We start from the raw sequence: 17,147 nt of genomic DNA, 5'->3' as shown, positions 1-17,147 counted from the left end.
TCATCCAATCGATCAGCGTAATTGGGTATGTTTTGATACTCATAACCAGTTCTAATGAAAAGTAGCATCGTGAAGGTTTTTTGGACTTTCTCAATCTCAGCAATGTATCTTTTAGCGTAGGGACTCCAGATCTGAGAGCAGTATTCCAACTGAGGTAAAACAAAATGCATTGATGCTGCTTTGCAAGCAACATCAGAGCTTCTTCTTCTCAGCTTCTCCGTCAGAGGCCAAAGGTGTCTGAACATGTACGGGTTTGCGATACAGCAAATAATGACGTTATCTGTTAAGCGAATCCCTGAGATGTTCAGTGTTTGGCTATTCTGAGCAATACTGTAACCAGAAATTAGTCGTCTCTCAATGTCCAGGTCCATTTATGCAGGAAAAATTGGAAAATAAGGTGGCACCGAAAACCAAGTTCTAAGAACATTCTAATTCACTTCCATTCGGCACACCCCTGGAAGATGAAAAAGGAGTGAGTGATTGAAAACATGTTTAAGACAGCTACATCTCCAGCTCAAGCCCGTAATGCATCTGTAAACATGCCAAATCACATTGCCTAGTCTAATGGGGGGCTAATGGCTAAACCCATCAAAAGTTCCCCATTCACAACGCAGCCATGTAACACAGCGCCGGGACCAGATTGCAGAAGAGACGGCAAAGATCTCTTTCTACCTTCCTCTTATTCAGGATGATATAAGCAAGTCCGAGCACTGCGAGCGAGCTTACGACAGGTGGATCTACAAGACTCGGTTAGAGTAGTGGACCACCTGCGAACCTGAAGAAGCAGCCAGTCCGCAATCGTGCCCATGACAGACCTTGTGAGATATCGGACTATATCGTTTGCCCGAATGGAAGACAAGGGGATTGCGTGGTATCGGTAGTTATCTACCTGATCACCTTTCAACTCTGAGGGGCAGAGTACATCGGCGAAACAGGAAGAATAGTATGTATTTGGGTCAAGGAGCACCTCGTAGAATCAAGATAGTCGATCCCTTTTAGGTGCTCATCGCCGACGGTATCAAAATATATAGAAACACCTATGTCAACATAGCAGTCACGACCTTGGCACGCGAATCTGACATGGCGCGGAAAACATTGGAAGCGTTCTACATAACAGCCAAAAGTCCAACCATGGATCGTAAGGGAGAATGCATCGCTCTGACCAAAGAGCTGGCGCCATTTCAAGACCTGTGCATGTTTTGACCTGCGGGTCAGATGCAAGAGACATCGTTGTTACTTATTATTAGCGGCGCAACTCAAACAAGTGGTGGTAACTTCTCTAGCTTAAAAGCTATCAAGGGAAGGGCTATTGTGGTCTGCTTCTTTGACGTTTTCTTTGAGTAATCTCTTTCTAGGTCTTGTCTCGAGGCGTTGGAAGGGACGGATTACATGTGTCTTTAATTTTTCAGGCTCTGATGAAGGCGATGACGCCGAAACGTTAGCCATAATAAAGGTGAATAAAAGCCTTGGTTCTGCTTAAACAAAGTAGTGCACGATTCAATTCCTAGTATGTTTACAAGAAGTTCGCCTTAGGCAGGTGTGCATCTCACATAGCTGGAAAATGCAAATGTTCCTATAATACGCGTTAAGAGAAGGCATGAAAATGAGAGGGGCAATACTACGGCAAAAATGGACTGGTGGAAAAGGAGAAATATAGAAAGTAATAATAAAGTGATAAGAAGTAAACACCACCAATGAGAGGAAAGACGGAAGAGCAAAAACGTGCACCTGTACTTCAGAAATGTGAGTGAATAAAAAAAGCCTTTGAAAAGCGAGTAGTACGGATGAGAACCTTATAAGTCTGTAGTTTGAAACGACCAAAAAGAATCATCCTATACTCTTCGAAAACTGGTCGAAGAGCCTGCAACCTTCCTTGCTTACTTGAAACTATGAAACGTACTGCTCCCTTCTTATTATTGCTTTCTTCCCGCTGCTGATTTCTGTTGTCCAGGATCCGCGCTCTCTTTCTTACTCTTGCGAGTCCGTCGCAGCTCCTTTCTGCTCCTTTTTTTCTTCTCCTTCCGGATCCTTCCCGCTCTCTTCCCGTTCTTCCTCTTGCTCCGGGTGTATTGCCCTTCCAACCTCATGTATTACCATTAACAAAGAATGGGAAGCAAAGATCGCATTCTTCTGAGGAAGTGCTCCTAAATACAGGTATTGTCACGTATGTGTTGAATGGGGAGGTTCAGAAATTTGAAAAACATTTTATTCAAGGCTAATATGGATGGTCCGGAACAAAAATTCTCAAACATAAGTGAAGACTATAAAGATGCAAACCGACAACGAGGAAAAGAATCTTGAACTAAACTTGAAGTCGACTTCGAACACTTTGTGTTGGGAGTCGCGTTGCGTACTAGAAAAAGGAGGGAACTGGTCGTTTACGTCGAGCACAGCGAGCTCCTCATAGTACTTTTTTCTTGTTTTTGACAGCCTTCCGTTTACTTTGCGAAGAATATTTTGTGAATCGTATCACGTGTTTTTAGCAAGCGTGCTTTTCTACTAGATATGGTGCTTATTCCGCATCCAGAGCCCCTTTCAGATCTTACATTATAGACTTTAAAATTCTGCTTCATTTTCCCGTGTAATGTGCATCATTAGCGTATTCTGTGACCGTATTTGTAGCAAAATAGCAAGATTAAAGAAAGAAGAACGCTAATACCTACAAACTAGGACTTTAGAAGTGTCTCTGGAGCAAAATAAATAACAGAATTTAAAAACAACAATAGCCGCGCATAAATTCCAACCTTTCGCAAGCTTCATGATGCTTCCCCTGTCGCATTCGAGAACATTCTTCTGACTACAAGAAATATTCGCACAGCGCACCGATAGAACTAAGGGAAACTAACTTTGATGGAACTACTTTATCCCATTCATGCACTTTATGGAGAACTGTGTTTAAAGGCATCACCCCACGAATCTGAGGTGGTGCGGATTTCAGGTGAAGTATTCTTATACGGGATAGTAGGTTGTGAAGAAGGGGTGATTCCGTCTACTTCTTCCTCATTGCCGTAAAAAAATGGTCCGGAAAATGCGTTGCATGCACAAGGCTGACGCGCCCCAATCGAACTCGTTGTGGAAAATAGCGCGCCGGATCGCTCGAAGCCGTATCATCCGGGCCGTTTTTTACGGCAATTAAGAAGAAATGGAAATGGAAAAAAAAGAAAAAAAAATAGAAATCACTCTTCTCTCCTTGATCTGATACGATACGAATACTCCACCTGAAATCCGTACCACCTCAGATTCGTGGGGTGATGCCTTTAAAAAACAGAAAAAAGATTGTCGTGCTGTGTGGCGACACGGCAATACTCGTCGTCATCCAAGACGTAACGCGTCCCGCTGGCACAACATGTTCGGCATCGACTATACATTGAACGAAACAACAAAGGCAAATGTTACATCTAGAATCTATATTCGATAGACATCAACAAATTCCAACCGAAAATCGAGTGGAATGTTTTCAAGACATGAGACTGATCAAAACTTCGAGATCACGATTGATGTGGGTTGTTTCCATGCCGATTCTAACCGTTTGAAATAATCTTCCATTGTTTTTTGTGGATGTTTGACCGCTACAGTAGGGACCAAACTGCTGTTAGATACATGAGTTGTGCAACAACAATAACGATGTCGTATTCTTTGCAATTCTCCAACTCTTGCAAGAGATAGCCAGACCACCACTGCTCCAGAGCTTAAAAAAGGCAACTTTCAAGAAAAAGAAAGAAGTGGTAATAGTAGTTATGAACAGTCAATAATGGGGTTGAACATTCGAGTGATTACGGTTTTCAAATGTTGCTTGGGATCTTTAGCTTTAGAAACTTGATTAGATGCGAGATTAGGAAGTCTATTTTTAGATATATGAATCAAGTGATGTTCGAACTCGATCGATAAGCCTCAGCACGATGTATTTATCTCTGGTACAAAACATTTCCATCAGGAGGATGTGAATTGCGAATAGGGAGCTAAGAATCCGGGCAATTCGACCGTTAAAAAAATTCTAGAAGTTCTACTTTAACTTTACTTTATTTCTTCAACTTTTCGGCTTATGAATCATTTGAGATTTTTGAAGGAGTATTTTTGAAGGATTTGATCTCGTCATCGTCCCTAAGGAGCTTGATAGCAATCTTTCGAAGTCGGATGACACTTCTGCTCTGGCGCGCTGTTTTTGGCCTTTAGCGATCGATTAGATGAGAATAGATAAAATACAACAAACCACACATCTTGTACTTTTTGCTAACCTTCCCCGAGTTTTAAAAACATGTATTCCACAAAACGGCGAGACAGGTCTTATGGTGTCGAATTGGTGCGCCAGCGCTGAGGAATTGCACAATAATCCCGCTGACTCCAACATCTGACGACGATACCACGGTACGGGATAGCTGCGGCGACGCCAAAAGTTGAAATCAGCGGGATTGTTGTGCACCCGAATCGTGCAAAAATGTTAAACGGTTCTGTCCACTCGTTGGTGTAATCCAGTGGGTTTCTATAAATTTGCTGTAACTTATCTCTTTTTTGAAATGATGACAATATCTCTTTTTTGAAATGATGACAATTGTGAGAGGATGATATTTCTTTTTCTGACAAGGTCGATGTAAAGTTTTTAAGGCGCCAATTGTGCATTTACTTCCAAGGGCACAGCTGACGTCCGTTAGACCACAGAGTATTAATGCCTTGGTTGTGCAAAAGATGAACACTTTCGTCCCTATGCTTATTCCTATATTCTTGTTTATTTTTGTTTATTCCTATTTGTTGATGCATTATTTTACTTTATATCTTGATGTCTATTTGAACAACGTTTTGCGCGCAAACGCATTAGTATACTTACCATTCCATTTGCTATGTTAATGATGGGGATTCTCTACTACATTTTTTACATGGCTTTTAAAATAGTAATGTTTGTCCGTTTAGAAATGAAGTTCTATTCAGGAGTCTTATTAACCTAAAGTAACTGTTTAGTTTTGTGATGTCATTATGTGTTATTTGCATTCTACACATCCAAATGACAACAAAATTCTATAGGTGTTGTTATCTAAACTTTTGCGACACGTAGTGTTTTTTCTGCTTTCTGCGTTGCTAGTCAGTTGTAGAAACAAAACTTCCAGACATTTGCCATATCATCCTCTCCAGGCCCACAACTGATTTGAAAGTGCAGGAATATCCGATTTTATTTGTCTGCTTATGAGTGGAACAACAGCCAAAACCCAATTCAAAAAAAAACATGGAGCGAGGAGAAGAAAAAACTGGAATGACGACTGTTTTTATAGCAGCCTACCTTAGAGAACTGAATACTATTGCTGAGATAAAAGGAGAATCCCAAATAAAGACACTAAAATTTGATCTGTCTTTGTTCCCTTGTCTATTTCTCCCTCTGCAAGTCTTCTTGACCTTCCTTATTTTATTGATTTGACAGTCATAGTAATGTGGAATGGCAAAAAGTTGATCTATCTCTATTTTCACTTTTGTTTTTTGATCTCAGCAGCTCTTATTGCTATTTCCTTCTTCATGTCCGTGTGGACGCAAGTTGAGTACCTGGACTAATAATAGAATAGAATAATAGAAGTGTAAGAATATAATCTGCAACGCCACAAGCTCGAATCATTTTGTGAACGAAAAAAAGGTTGTTATAAGAAAAATCCGAGAGATCGGTTATATAACGTGATCGATGAATTTGGGACCAGCATTGATTTCCCCAGTGCAGTGGAATATGCATCTCGTCTACGAAAAGTCGGTGTTTTTGCCTAAAATCTCTACGAAACCTCTTTGAAGTTTGGAGTAAAACTTAAATATGCTTAGTAGTGGTAGTCAAGCAATTTCTAGAGCAAATATTTCATGTAGCACTATTCAGATCGAGTTCCTTCAGCTACCACACCAACTGGAAATATTTGAATGTGCTAAATTAGTCTTCTTTGGTGTTTTTTCTCTTCATCACCAGAAAAGTAAGTAAGTAGTAGAGTAACGATGTTGTATTTTTTGCTGGTAAGGTACAGAAACCTTTATAAGTTTGTCGGTAAACCGTCACTAAACATGTGAATAATTTATGAGCGACTTTAGAATAGACAAAAGATCAAGCCTGCATTTTCTCGCCTTCGGATCCAAACATTTCGATGAACATTAAACTGACGCTTCGAGTACTCCTGATCCTCCTTTCTAAGTATAAAGATATGCTTCGCATTTTGACTGTGACGCGTGCACAGTACGTGACCCAACATGGAAAGTCTTTCTGAATGTTGTCTTTAGGGAAATGCTCCGTACTGGCTTGTCCCGTGCTGCGATCCAAATCCGGGCCGCAAGCTCAATACCACCACCGATAAGAAATATCAAGCCGGAGTATACCAAGGTCAAACTTCTCAAAATATCCATTTTATGTAGATTTCTGGTGAATTGTTCCCATTGGTTTAGATGTTCATTAACAACGAATGGGTAGACGCAGTCAGCAAAAAGACGTACGATACGATCAATCCAGCAGACAAGAGTATGATTGCGAAAGTCGCCGAAGGTGACAAGGCAGACGTTGATAAAGCTGTGAAGGTTAGACCACTTGATGTTTTAGTTATGTCTGAGACATCAGGAGAAGACACATCTATAATAGGCGAATACAGCTACATTTACATTTGATTAGCTTTCACATTTGAGTTTTAGCTACATTTGAGTCATGGTGCAATATAGTGTAGAGTGTTGCGTCCAAAGTTAAACTGTTTGCAACCAATTATGTGTTTGTTTTCTCTATCTGAGCAGTATATGAGGTTGCTACTATCCTTTATCTGTTACTGTTGAAGATTCTGTTGCTATCGTGGAGCTCCACCCTACTAGTCTTGACCAAATGTTCACACTCACCTACATGATCCTAATTCCACTATACCGGAGTGCAAAATATATTCGGATAATCTCGAGGGTGATTGGATGGGTTCATGTGTTATCTGATTTCCCGTTTGCAATGCGGTGACGAAAACATGTAAGAACAACTAGACCACTATGTATTCGAGTCAAAGAACAACTAGACCACTATGTATTCGAGTCAAAGAACACCTGCAAGGCAAAAGGAAATCATTTGACTCCACTGCATTACGTGGTCATGGGGTATAGTGTTATAACGGAGAAGATTTCGAAGCTATAACACGATTGTAGCGCGCAAACCTCTCATTCCGGGGCTCAAGGCTCTGAAAGTCTTTGACTTTGGATCCACCCCAGGGGCAAAAAGGCGAATAGCAAAGAAGAATGCCTTTACATTACGCGGGAACTCGCGCCCTTTTCAAGGTTGGTATTTGATTGAGCTAATCACCTCTGGAGAAGACGACATTACCGAATCGTAAACCACGAAGAAAGGATAATAACAATCTCGAGTCCATCTCAGTTAAAGAAAGCAGACACTGAAACATCACCATGACTAGGTTTATAGAAAGTCGTACAGTCGGAGACTTCTTCTAAACGTCCTAGTCAGATACCATCGACTTGTATTAGAGGTTCTACCATCGGGCGAGAAGGTCGCAGTACCTCTCCTACCCATCTACTTTCTAAGTCGTTGTCTAACTCATCGCGTGGTGCCAAAGTTCATAGAACAAAAGCATCTTGACGTTCTGTGCGGTCAAAGAACAACAGACAAGTGGTCGACATCCAAACGCGTCTCCTTCAAACGTGCCTACGTGCCAAACAAGACCAGTTAGACACCAATATCAAGGAACATTTATCGAAAGAACTCTCATGTTCACAGTTTTCTGGATGAACACCTTTGGAGGAGAATAGTGGGTGGGTCGATTTCGATATGTGATTCCATCCGGTCTAAAACTAAGTCTGCTTCACGGAAAACGTTGGAGAGTTTGCTTACTGATAGTGCACAAGTGTCAACAAGCAGTCCGCTCTGACCGTGGCGATGGCGAAACAACTGCTCACGAACAATCTCTGTCTGCCAGTTCTCGAGTTACCGTACTTGAAGTCATCTCTATATCGAAGAACAAGAGCAGCGCTGGGGTTATTATCCAGTTTTTTCACCATCTCAACCTTTTTCTACCGCAGTTCTGTGCAGAATCGTATGCAATTTACAAGAACATCAAGATTTTCTCCTTTGAAAAACAAAATCGAATACCCCTAAGAGTGCCCAGCAGCAGTCTAAAGCCCTTCCGTCTAAACCCTTCCCACGTACTTTCTTTAGAAAACAGTAGCCTAACGCCGTGGTATATATTGATTTCCATCTTTTACAGACGAACTATTTTATGATTAAGATCGCTACAGACGGGGAAAGCGTCACTCAAATATCACACTAGAACAGCGCTTAGGCATTAAGATTGTCAATTCTAAAATTATCAGATTATCTACTAGTGACAAGGGAGAGAAATTAGTAGTCATTGCTTCTTATGTAGGCGAAGGCCTCACACCATGTTTTCTCCAGGACAGCTCCCCCATCGCTCTTCCACTGCCGAAGAATTTCTAGTACAAACCGTAGATTCAATAGGGCATGGATGAGTACTAGTAAATCAGCATATTTGCCACCCTCAAATGCAACTCCGCTTAAAACAGAGTTACCTGTCTGTTCTGTCTTATACCTTCTGATAAAAACTCACAAGCTGACATCTGACAGTAAGCTTGCCTCTGAAGATCCTTCAACGTTCAAGCAAAGATCTATCTTAAGGGCCCTAAGAGCCCCCACAGACAGGATTGCGTGGTTCTCAAACATAGTGTTGATGCAGCTGCTGAAATTCGAACCAACCTACCAAACGAATACCTGTACGTTTTTAAACCACTTAAACAACACACATTTCGATAACTCATGTGATAGAGTCTTTAGATGTTACTGTATTGCACATGAACGTCTCCAACGATCCCACTATGCAGGCAGTTTTGAGCTTTTAACTGAATACCAAAGCTCAATCAACCTGTATGCCGTTTCCGTGGAACAGTTGTTGGTTGTAAAGTCTCAAATGCCTGCAAACATTTGTCTTTAGATGGTCGGCCAACTATTTTGCACGAATCAGGGGTCTTACCAGGTTAGCGCAAACGCTCGCTCTTGCTTTCATGACTAAAATTGACGCACCGATTTGGGAAACAAGACCTTTGCTTTATTCCCGATATATAGATTGTTTCCTTGTCTGCTCCTCTCAAGCAGAGATGAGCAATTGTTTCAACGTGCTACATGAACATGAATGAACAGTCGAAGTATATAAAGTTCACTCGAGATAGGCCTAAAAGAGAATGGTCACCCTTCTTCAACGTCCAAGTGCATATCTCGAAGGAACAGAGCGCACAGGTCAAAATGGTACCACTAACCCAGTAATGAGAGTATCCTAGTTCACTGTCTTTCTGCTCAACCTACATAAGTTAAAAGGTCGGTGGTACAAAAGTCTGTTGAGTCAAAGAACACCTCCAGGCAAAAGGAAGTCATGTGACTCCACTGCATTAAAGGTATCACCCCACGAATCTGAGGTGTTACAGATTTCAGGTGGAGTATTCGCATACGGGATTGGAGACTATGGAGAGGGGGTGATTCCGTCCATTACTTCCTAATTACCGTAAAAAACAGTCCGGAAAATGCGGTGCCACACAAGCCTGGCGCGCTTCGGTCGAACTCCCTGTAAAAAATAGTGCGCCAAAACGCCTGAAGCCGTATCTTCCGGGCCGTTTTTTACGGCAATTAGGAAGAAATGGACGGAATCACCTCCTCCCCCTCCCTAGTCTCCCATCCCGTATACGAACACTCCACCTGAAATCTGCACCACCTGCAGATTCGTGGGATATGCCTTTAAAAGAGTGTTCTACCGTCTGTCTAACGCAAAGAAGCGACAAGGGAAGCAGCGCACAGATCGCGGACTTTTGGCCAGACACGTAAAAACGAATTTGTAGCGTCAATTTTTGAGAAGAAAAAAGAGTGACGCGTCTGATGCCTTAAATGTTCGTTTCTCTTCAGAAGTTTATGTGGAACCTAGATCCGTAGCTATATCTCCGAAAGTTTATTGTGTGTAGCCGAATTTTTGTGTGGGACGGGGCAAATCGAAGACATCTCGCAACAATGATCGATCCCACGTAATTTCAGATAATCATTACCTTTGGCACTCGTTCCCACACGACTCTACTTAGCTTTACACGTAAAACGTCGTGTTATATTCAAGTCAAAAGGATCCGAGTGCTTGCGAAAAAAACGCCAAGCATCAGGTTCTTTTGACCCGACTATGTCAACACAAAGGTACGATATTACAACTATTCGGAGAGAAATTGTGTGGAACGACAAGACCAAAATAAGTTGCTGTGGGGAAACGTATTTTACTCCCTGCGACTCCAAACACTTTCCCGCCGAAATATTAGTTACATGTTTAAGGATTGCTCCTGTTGAGCTGATTCACTGGACTGACCCGGGAGAAAGCACTTGTTTCACACTCGGTTATTAGACAACTTCGTGTGTACGGCCTGAAGTAATTTTTACTTTGGTGGAGAAGGGAAGGAGTACAACTAGCACTGGTGGATGACTGCGCACCGTTCAGTACTTTTCCATACGAATAATGTGCAAAAAGAAGAGTTCATCTTTCATGCGGATTTCCAAGTCTTCAAACTTGTGGCATAATTCCTAGTCAGATTTCTGGTTAGTGGGTATGTCCTTTAAATCCTTTAATTGAATATCCTCAAAACCACTTGGACGATGGTTTTTGGCAGCTTTTCAGTTCTACTGGCTTTGCATTTTCCTTGCAAATCGACTACTCAGAATTTACGGAATGCAAAAAAAAAGAAACCCACACCAACTTACAATGTTCCCGACAATAATTTACCTCACCGTTTCCTTTTCAGCACATTATGACATTACGTACTTATTTAGTCACTTAGATGGCCATTACGACATTCGTGGCGTAGAAATTCTTCATAAATAGATGGGATTAGTAGAAAAAAAATAGAAGGTGCAGTTGACAAATATATTACATACGAATAATATATACGCTCATACTCATCGATTACACCCCTAGCCCCAGAAGTATCGTAGCCCTTGCAAGGCACCGAATAATCCGCCAAATCTGTTGCAAAAGTACCCACATGCGATCCGCGTGGAAGCGAAAAGAGAATCAGTGGGCCACTAATACTACCTCTAACGCCCGCTGGCGGACGCGGGGCGTCTGCTCTCGCGTACGTAGCACGTTGAGCCTGTTCACATTTCTACACTCATACTCGTGAACTACATCTCTAACCCTATCTATTCGCGTAGAGCTCCATACACCTGCCCGTTCGAATTTCGTTGTACGCTGTCCTGCCTTTGGAGACTTGCCTTATATCTCTCTCCGGTTCTGAAGAATTTGAGAAATTATGCTATAGTACAGATCGTAAACTGTCCGGAAGAGGCGAATTCCCGAGTACGCTCATTCTGCGTTGCAAGACATCCTTAAACATGGGTAGTAGGCAGTATAACACTATATTTTTCCTTTAGGCTGCCCGCAGAGTTCACAACCGCGCGGGCGTCGCCGCCAGATTGTTGTTATATGCTGCTTGGTGGTTATTGAGCGCACCGTTGCGAATAACCATCAAACACAGACCCCACGCAACTGTGAATTCTGCGGGCAGCCTTAGAAACATCACCCCACGAATCCGAGGTGGTACGGTTTTCAGATGGAGTATTCGTACATGGGATCGTAGATTATGAAGAGAAGGGTGAGCGCGCCAGCCGTGTGTTCACGCTGCATCTTCTGGGCCGTTTTTAACGCCAATTAGCAAAAAATGGACGGAATCACCCACCTCTCCGTAATCTACGATCCCGTATACGAATACTCTCACTTGAAATCCGTACCACCTCAGATTCGTGGGGTGATGCCTTTAAAGGGCGGTCCTGTCGCGTACAGCCCTATAAGATACTTGAATTATAGTAGGGTCAAAACGACATGAATTACGGTGCAGTTGTGTAAGCGGCTGCGCTCGAGTCGGTTAGGTGGAGCGTAGCGGTTAGGATTGAGTGAGGACTCTTGGTACCACCATTCACTGCTGCAGTTCGCGATGGTCTCCACCGCGCTGCCTCGAGCGCAACCGCTTGAACAGATGCGCCGTGGTTTATGTCGTTTTGACCCGACTATAAATGCCTCCAGCGCCATACATAACTCATTTACAGGCGTCAACGATGACAGTTTCAATGAAGGAAACTATTCTCCTCCTTGATGTGTCTTACCCCTCTTTTAGTTCTTTGGGCTTTTATGGATATATGTTACCTTGATCACCTTGACTCCCGTTGATGTTCGAACTGGTCGAGCGGGCGCCAGTAGTTCTTCCAATTGTCCCGGTCGCGTGTCAGAGTCGCCCAGTGGTTCCTCCTTTCGCGTGGAACACGAAGAGCATCATAATTTTCTTTGAAGGGCTCCGTGAAGAAGTCTGACCATCGGGTCGGCGATCTTCCTGTACTGATATATATATATATATATATATATATATATATATATATATATATATATATGTATATATATATATATATATATATATATATATACTTTCAGGCAGCTTCCGATGCCTTCCGACTTGGATCTCCATGGCGCCGTATGGATGCCGCACAGAGGGGTATTCTACTGCAGAAGTTGGCAGATCTCATAGAACGAGACCGTGTTTATCTCGCTGTGGGTGGAAAGTCCTTGCTCCTCTTTTTCGTTTTCACTTTCAAAATTAGTTGTATTTCATAGTTGAATAGGTAAAATAGTCTTGTCATTTAGTCACTGGAAACTCTCGACAATGGAAAACCGTACCGTGACTCTTATCTGATGGACTTGCCCTTGACAATTGGCGCCTATAGGTTAGTTAAACGAGAAAAATACCCCACATTTTTCATTATTGTAAGAAATTTAGCCTGTGTCAGTACACAAATGCCTGACAGCTGGAAGCGAATAAAATATTTAGATACTATGCTGGGTGGGCAGACAAAAATCAAGGAAAGACGATCCCAATCAGCGGTGATTACTTCACCTATACGAGACATGAACCGGTTGGGGTCTGCGGACAGGTTATCGCGGTGAGTTCACATCCTTCGCACCAAACTCTACTCGTTAATATGAAATTGTTAGGATAAACGACAGCATTTTTAGTGGACTTTTCCTTTGGTGATGCAAGCCTTCAAGATTGCACCTGCACTAGCGATGGGCAACACTGTCGTGTTGAAATGTGCACAATATACTCCTCTGTCTGGCCTTCATGTAGCTAAACTCATCAAAGAGGTTAAACACAAAAATCGTGTGAATTCTTTCGCGCAGAGGCTAGTACATAGCGATCAATTCTAGGCAGGCTTTCCTGAAGGAGTTGTGAACATTGTTCTTGGATCAGGATCAACTGTTGGAAACGCTATCTGCAGCCATATGAACATAGATAAAGCCTCATTCACTGGATCGACTATGATTGGAAAAGCTGTAATGGTTGCAGCGGCTCAAAGTAATGTAAAGAGGATTAATCTCGAACTGGGAGGCAAGAGTCCAAACATCATATTCGCCGATGCTGATTGTAAGCTCCATTGCAATCTTCTCTTTAGAGCTTGAGTTTGAGCGAACTGAAATAAGTTATGAAAACTGTTACTGTTTGTTACCTTCGCACTGATGTTCATGGGGTGAAGGTGAGCCCATAGGTTGTTTAAATCAAAATGAGAGAACTGTATATATTTGCGCCCTCTCGATACTTGCGCACTTGAAAGAAACCCTGAATGAATTATATGTAGTTTTTGCTTGGAAAAAGTGAAGAAAGAAAGAACATGGGCAGAAGAGGGGGCGAGCGCTGCTCAACTGTTCTTCACATGATGTAATCGACGACAATATTGAACAGAAATGGTCCCTCTACGGCCCCTTGTCTCAATCCAATTTCCACTTCTAACGGTGTAGTACATCTGGCAGGTGTTCGTACTACAGGGTGTTCTTCTATTCATGCGTACGAATTTTACGTAATTGCGTAATTAAGCGTACGAAGTTTCCTGGAGTTCCATTGGCGCCCAGCGCATTTGTGAGACGGTTCCCATGATAAGAGTCAAAAGCGGTTTCGAAGCTAACTGCAATGGATTGAAACACCGCTGCCACAATCCGATCATTCTTCTGACAATAAACACCTGGTCTATCGAACAAGGCGAAAGCTGGCTTGTTCGTCACGATTGTTTCCTTTGCGAAGTTTGATTAGCCGATCCAGGATTATCCGCTCCAAAAGCTTGTACAGGACACGCAACAGTAAGATTCCTTGGTGATTCCTGGATTCCGTGCAGGATGGCTTCTTGTAGAGAGGAATTATGATAGCATCTCTCCGCGAGCCACGTATTGTTTCGTCAATCCATATTGAATGCATGGTTTTCGTCATTTCACGGATCCCAAACGGGATAAGAGGTCTTAGTATGTCTCCACTAAATTCATCATCCACGCGGGATTTTCCATCCTTTATATTTTGGATAGAGACCAGAACCTCAGACTTCGTCGCTGGTTCTTCGCTGCCTGCGATGTATGTCGGTCGTTAGATGTACACGAGTTCAGGGACAGACAGCGCTTGTCGGTTCAGCAAGGTCTTAAAATATTCCCTTCAGATGAACATGGTTGCCTGCCGACAGCGACTGCGTTGACCGTGTTGAAGACAGTCGAACACTCCATCTGTCGCTATAGTCCCAGTTCCTCCTTATTCGTTTATACTGTCCGACTGCAGGACTCAAGTGATCACAACCGCTTGCCCCACCGCGACACGACCGCGCTAACCTATGCAATTTGCAACTTTTTCAAGTTCTTTTTACCCGAGCGGAAGTACTGGCGAAAGACTAACTATATCAAGATGCTGTAGTACGCTAACTACATCAAGACGCTATTTCTGTAGAATGACAAAAAAAAAGGTGGGAATACAGCTGTCAATTTAATGTCTTTCAGTATTTAATGGTTGTTAAATTCCAAGTCAAACAACTGAAATAAGACGTTGTAGTTGACCAAAGTTCAACTTCTACGCAGGATTTTCATGCCCCTTCTCATGTGTTCATTCTCGCTAGATGATTTGTTGCCTGATAATATTTCTAGTGGATTTTGCTGCTAAGCAGGCACATATTGGCAATTACACCAATCAGGGACAATTTTGTTGCGGTGGAACTCGTGTCTTTGTGGAGGGAAAGGTGAACACTTCGAATTGCATTTCTTTAAGCTTATAAACTCATCCTTCTCTCTACATACAGGTCTACGATGAGTTTGTCGCTAGATCCAAGGAATTGGCTGAGAAACGTGTACTTGGTGATCCTTTTGACCTGAAGACTGAACAAGGCCCTCAGGTATGTAGAGTTTTAAATTAGGGAATTAATATTACGACGTGGTTAAGAACCACTTATCGTCAGTAAGGTTTACGCATAGTTTTCGGGAATGTTTCTTTCGATAACAGTGCGCTCCTGTGCAGATCATTTGCTTCGTATGGGAATGTCTAATCAGTTATCTTGATGCTACCCTTGAGCCTTTCCTAGCTTCTCATGCCATAGTACATTTGAAAAAAGAACTACTAAAAACTATGTCTGACTGCTTTTCCAGGTCAGCAATGCCGAATTCAACACCGTTGAACGTTATGTGGATATTGGAAAGAAGGAGGGTGCTCAGCTGGTAACTGGTATGTCACAATTTCTCCATATTTTGTGATATTTGTTGTTTTGTTCGGTATTACGGCAGTGGTAGCTATTTCGAAGGTTGGACACACTTTCTATCTTGTTCTGACGATCTGACAGTTACTTGCAATCATCCAAACGTTGCTGTTGCAGGTGGCAAGAGATGGGGTGACAAAGGTTTTTTCTATGAGCCGACGATTTTCGCAAACGTGAAGGACGAAATGAAGATAGCCCAGGAAGAGGTCAAAATTTCTATTTATTTTTTCTCTATTTAGAGACTGCTGGAGATCATATTTACAAGTGTTGACATAGAGCTCACTAGTGTGATTCGGTTGCTGGATTATTCTTCTCTCAATCTGGGTTTCTAAATTCGTCTTGTTCCAGATATTCGGTCCAGTTATGAGCATATTGCGCTTCGATACAATGGAAGATCTTGTTGACATTGCAAACAACACTATCTACGGGCTGGCAGCCGGTGTTGTTACCAAGGATCTTGACAAAGCCCTTTATGTAGCCAACAATATCCGAGCAGGAACCGTTTGGTGAGCGCATCCACAGAATGAAGTCAGTAGTTATTTAGTGAATGTTTCCTGAGTGGGAAGATTATCGTTTGATCTTACGGAAAATTCGAGATTTTCATGACCGTTCAAGATAGTTTGAGTGAAGAACGATTATAGTAGGATCAAAACGGCCTGAATCTCGATGCACTTGAGTAAGCAATTTTGCATGAACCTATGCTGTCGTGTTAGCGATTTCCGTAGAGGCAGCATCATTGTTGGCTTCACAGTCAGGATGAAGTTTCACCTATCCTCGATCTCAATCACCTTATCCGCTGCGCCACTTCCAGCACGTCCGTACGCAACCTCAGCGCGCTTTAGGTCTTTTTGACCGAACAACAACATTTCAGCTGATTAGGCGCTGCATTTTCAAAATTTAAATAATCAAATGAATTGCCAGCTTGACTTCGGTGGAAGAAATTATCTTGGATGTCTCATTCATTAACTTTAACTGAGAAGAAAACGTGGAAAGAAAGGAAAAACAGAGGCTGAGCCATTTTGGAATATTTGCGAGAAACTTCTTGACTGTGTTAACGAACCTACTTGTTTCGATTTGTGTACGATTTAGTATTCTATTTCCTTTCTAAGTCCTATATTCTATATTCTGAAGCAGAAGACCATCTAACGATTAAAATTTGAAATCAATAAGAAGAACACTAAGATATCTTCTTTTGAAAGAAAAGTATTGGTAACGACATTCTAGGGTGAACTGCTATCATGTGTTGGACGCTACGGCACCATTTGGAGGCTACAAGCAATCAGGTAATTATTCACCCGTATTTTGAAAATCTTTCCTCATATGTCCAGAGATCTCGCGTCAAAGATTTGATTTGTCCGTTTTTAAGGTTTCGGTCGTGAAATGGGTGAGTACGCGCTTGAAGAGTATACCCAAGTGAAGACAGTGACAATAAAAGTGCCTCAAAAGAATTCATAACTCATGAATCACACGATACGCGTAGTCTTCTCATTGCTTTTTTACAGAATAAATATGTTTAGTTTGTAATTATTCTTTACTATATTTCTTCCTTCCATTGTGTTGAAAGACAGGATTTCGTGCGAGGTTG

General features: G+C 42.1%; 1 protein-coding gene across 1 annotated transcript; it reads left to right on the top strand.

Moving 5' to 3' along the window:
* Window positions 1–6,238: 6,238 nt before the first annotated feature.
* RB195_017280 (uncharacterized protein) lies at window positions 6,239–17,017 on the top strand (the record flags this gene model as incomplete). The annotated part of the gene is made up of 14 exons (XM_064184212.1): window positions 6,239–6,334; window positions 6,397–6,525; window positions 12,444–12,560; window positions 12,654–12,733; window positions 12,838–12,949; window positions 13,023–13,151; window positions 13,215–13,431; window positions 14,961–15,052; window positions 15,113–15,205; window positions 15,456–15,531; window positions 15,680–15,768; window positions 15,911–16,068; window positions 16,787–16,845; window positions 16,929–17,017. 14 exons carry the CDS (start codon window positions 6,239–6,241, stop codon window positions 17,015–17,017), a joined length of 1,536 nt encoding a protein of 511 aa, XP_064040093.1.
* Window positions 17,018–17,147: the final 130 nt, after the last annotated feature.

This window comes from Necator americanus, chromosome II (genome assembly GCF_031761385.1).
Source record: "Necator americanus strain Aroian chromosome II, whole genome shotgun sequence".
NCBI classification, from domain to species: domain Eukaryota; kingdom Metazoa; phylum Nematoda; class Chromadorea; order Rhabditida; family Ancylostomatidae; genus Necator; species Necator americanus.
This window is presented reverse-complemented; position numbering and strand designations above follow the sequence as displayed.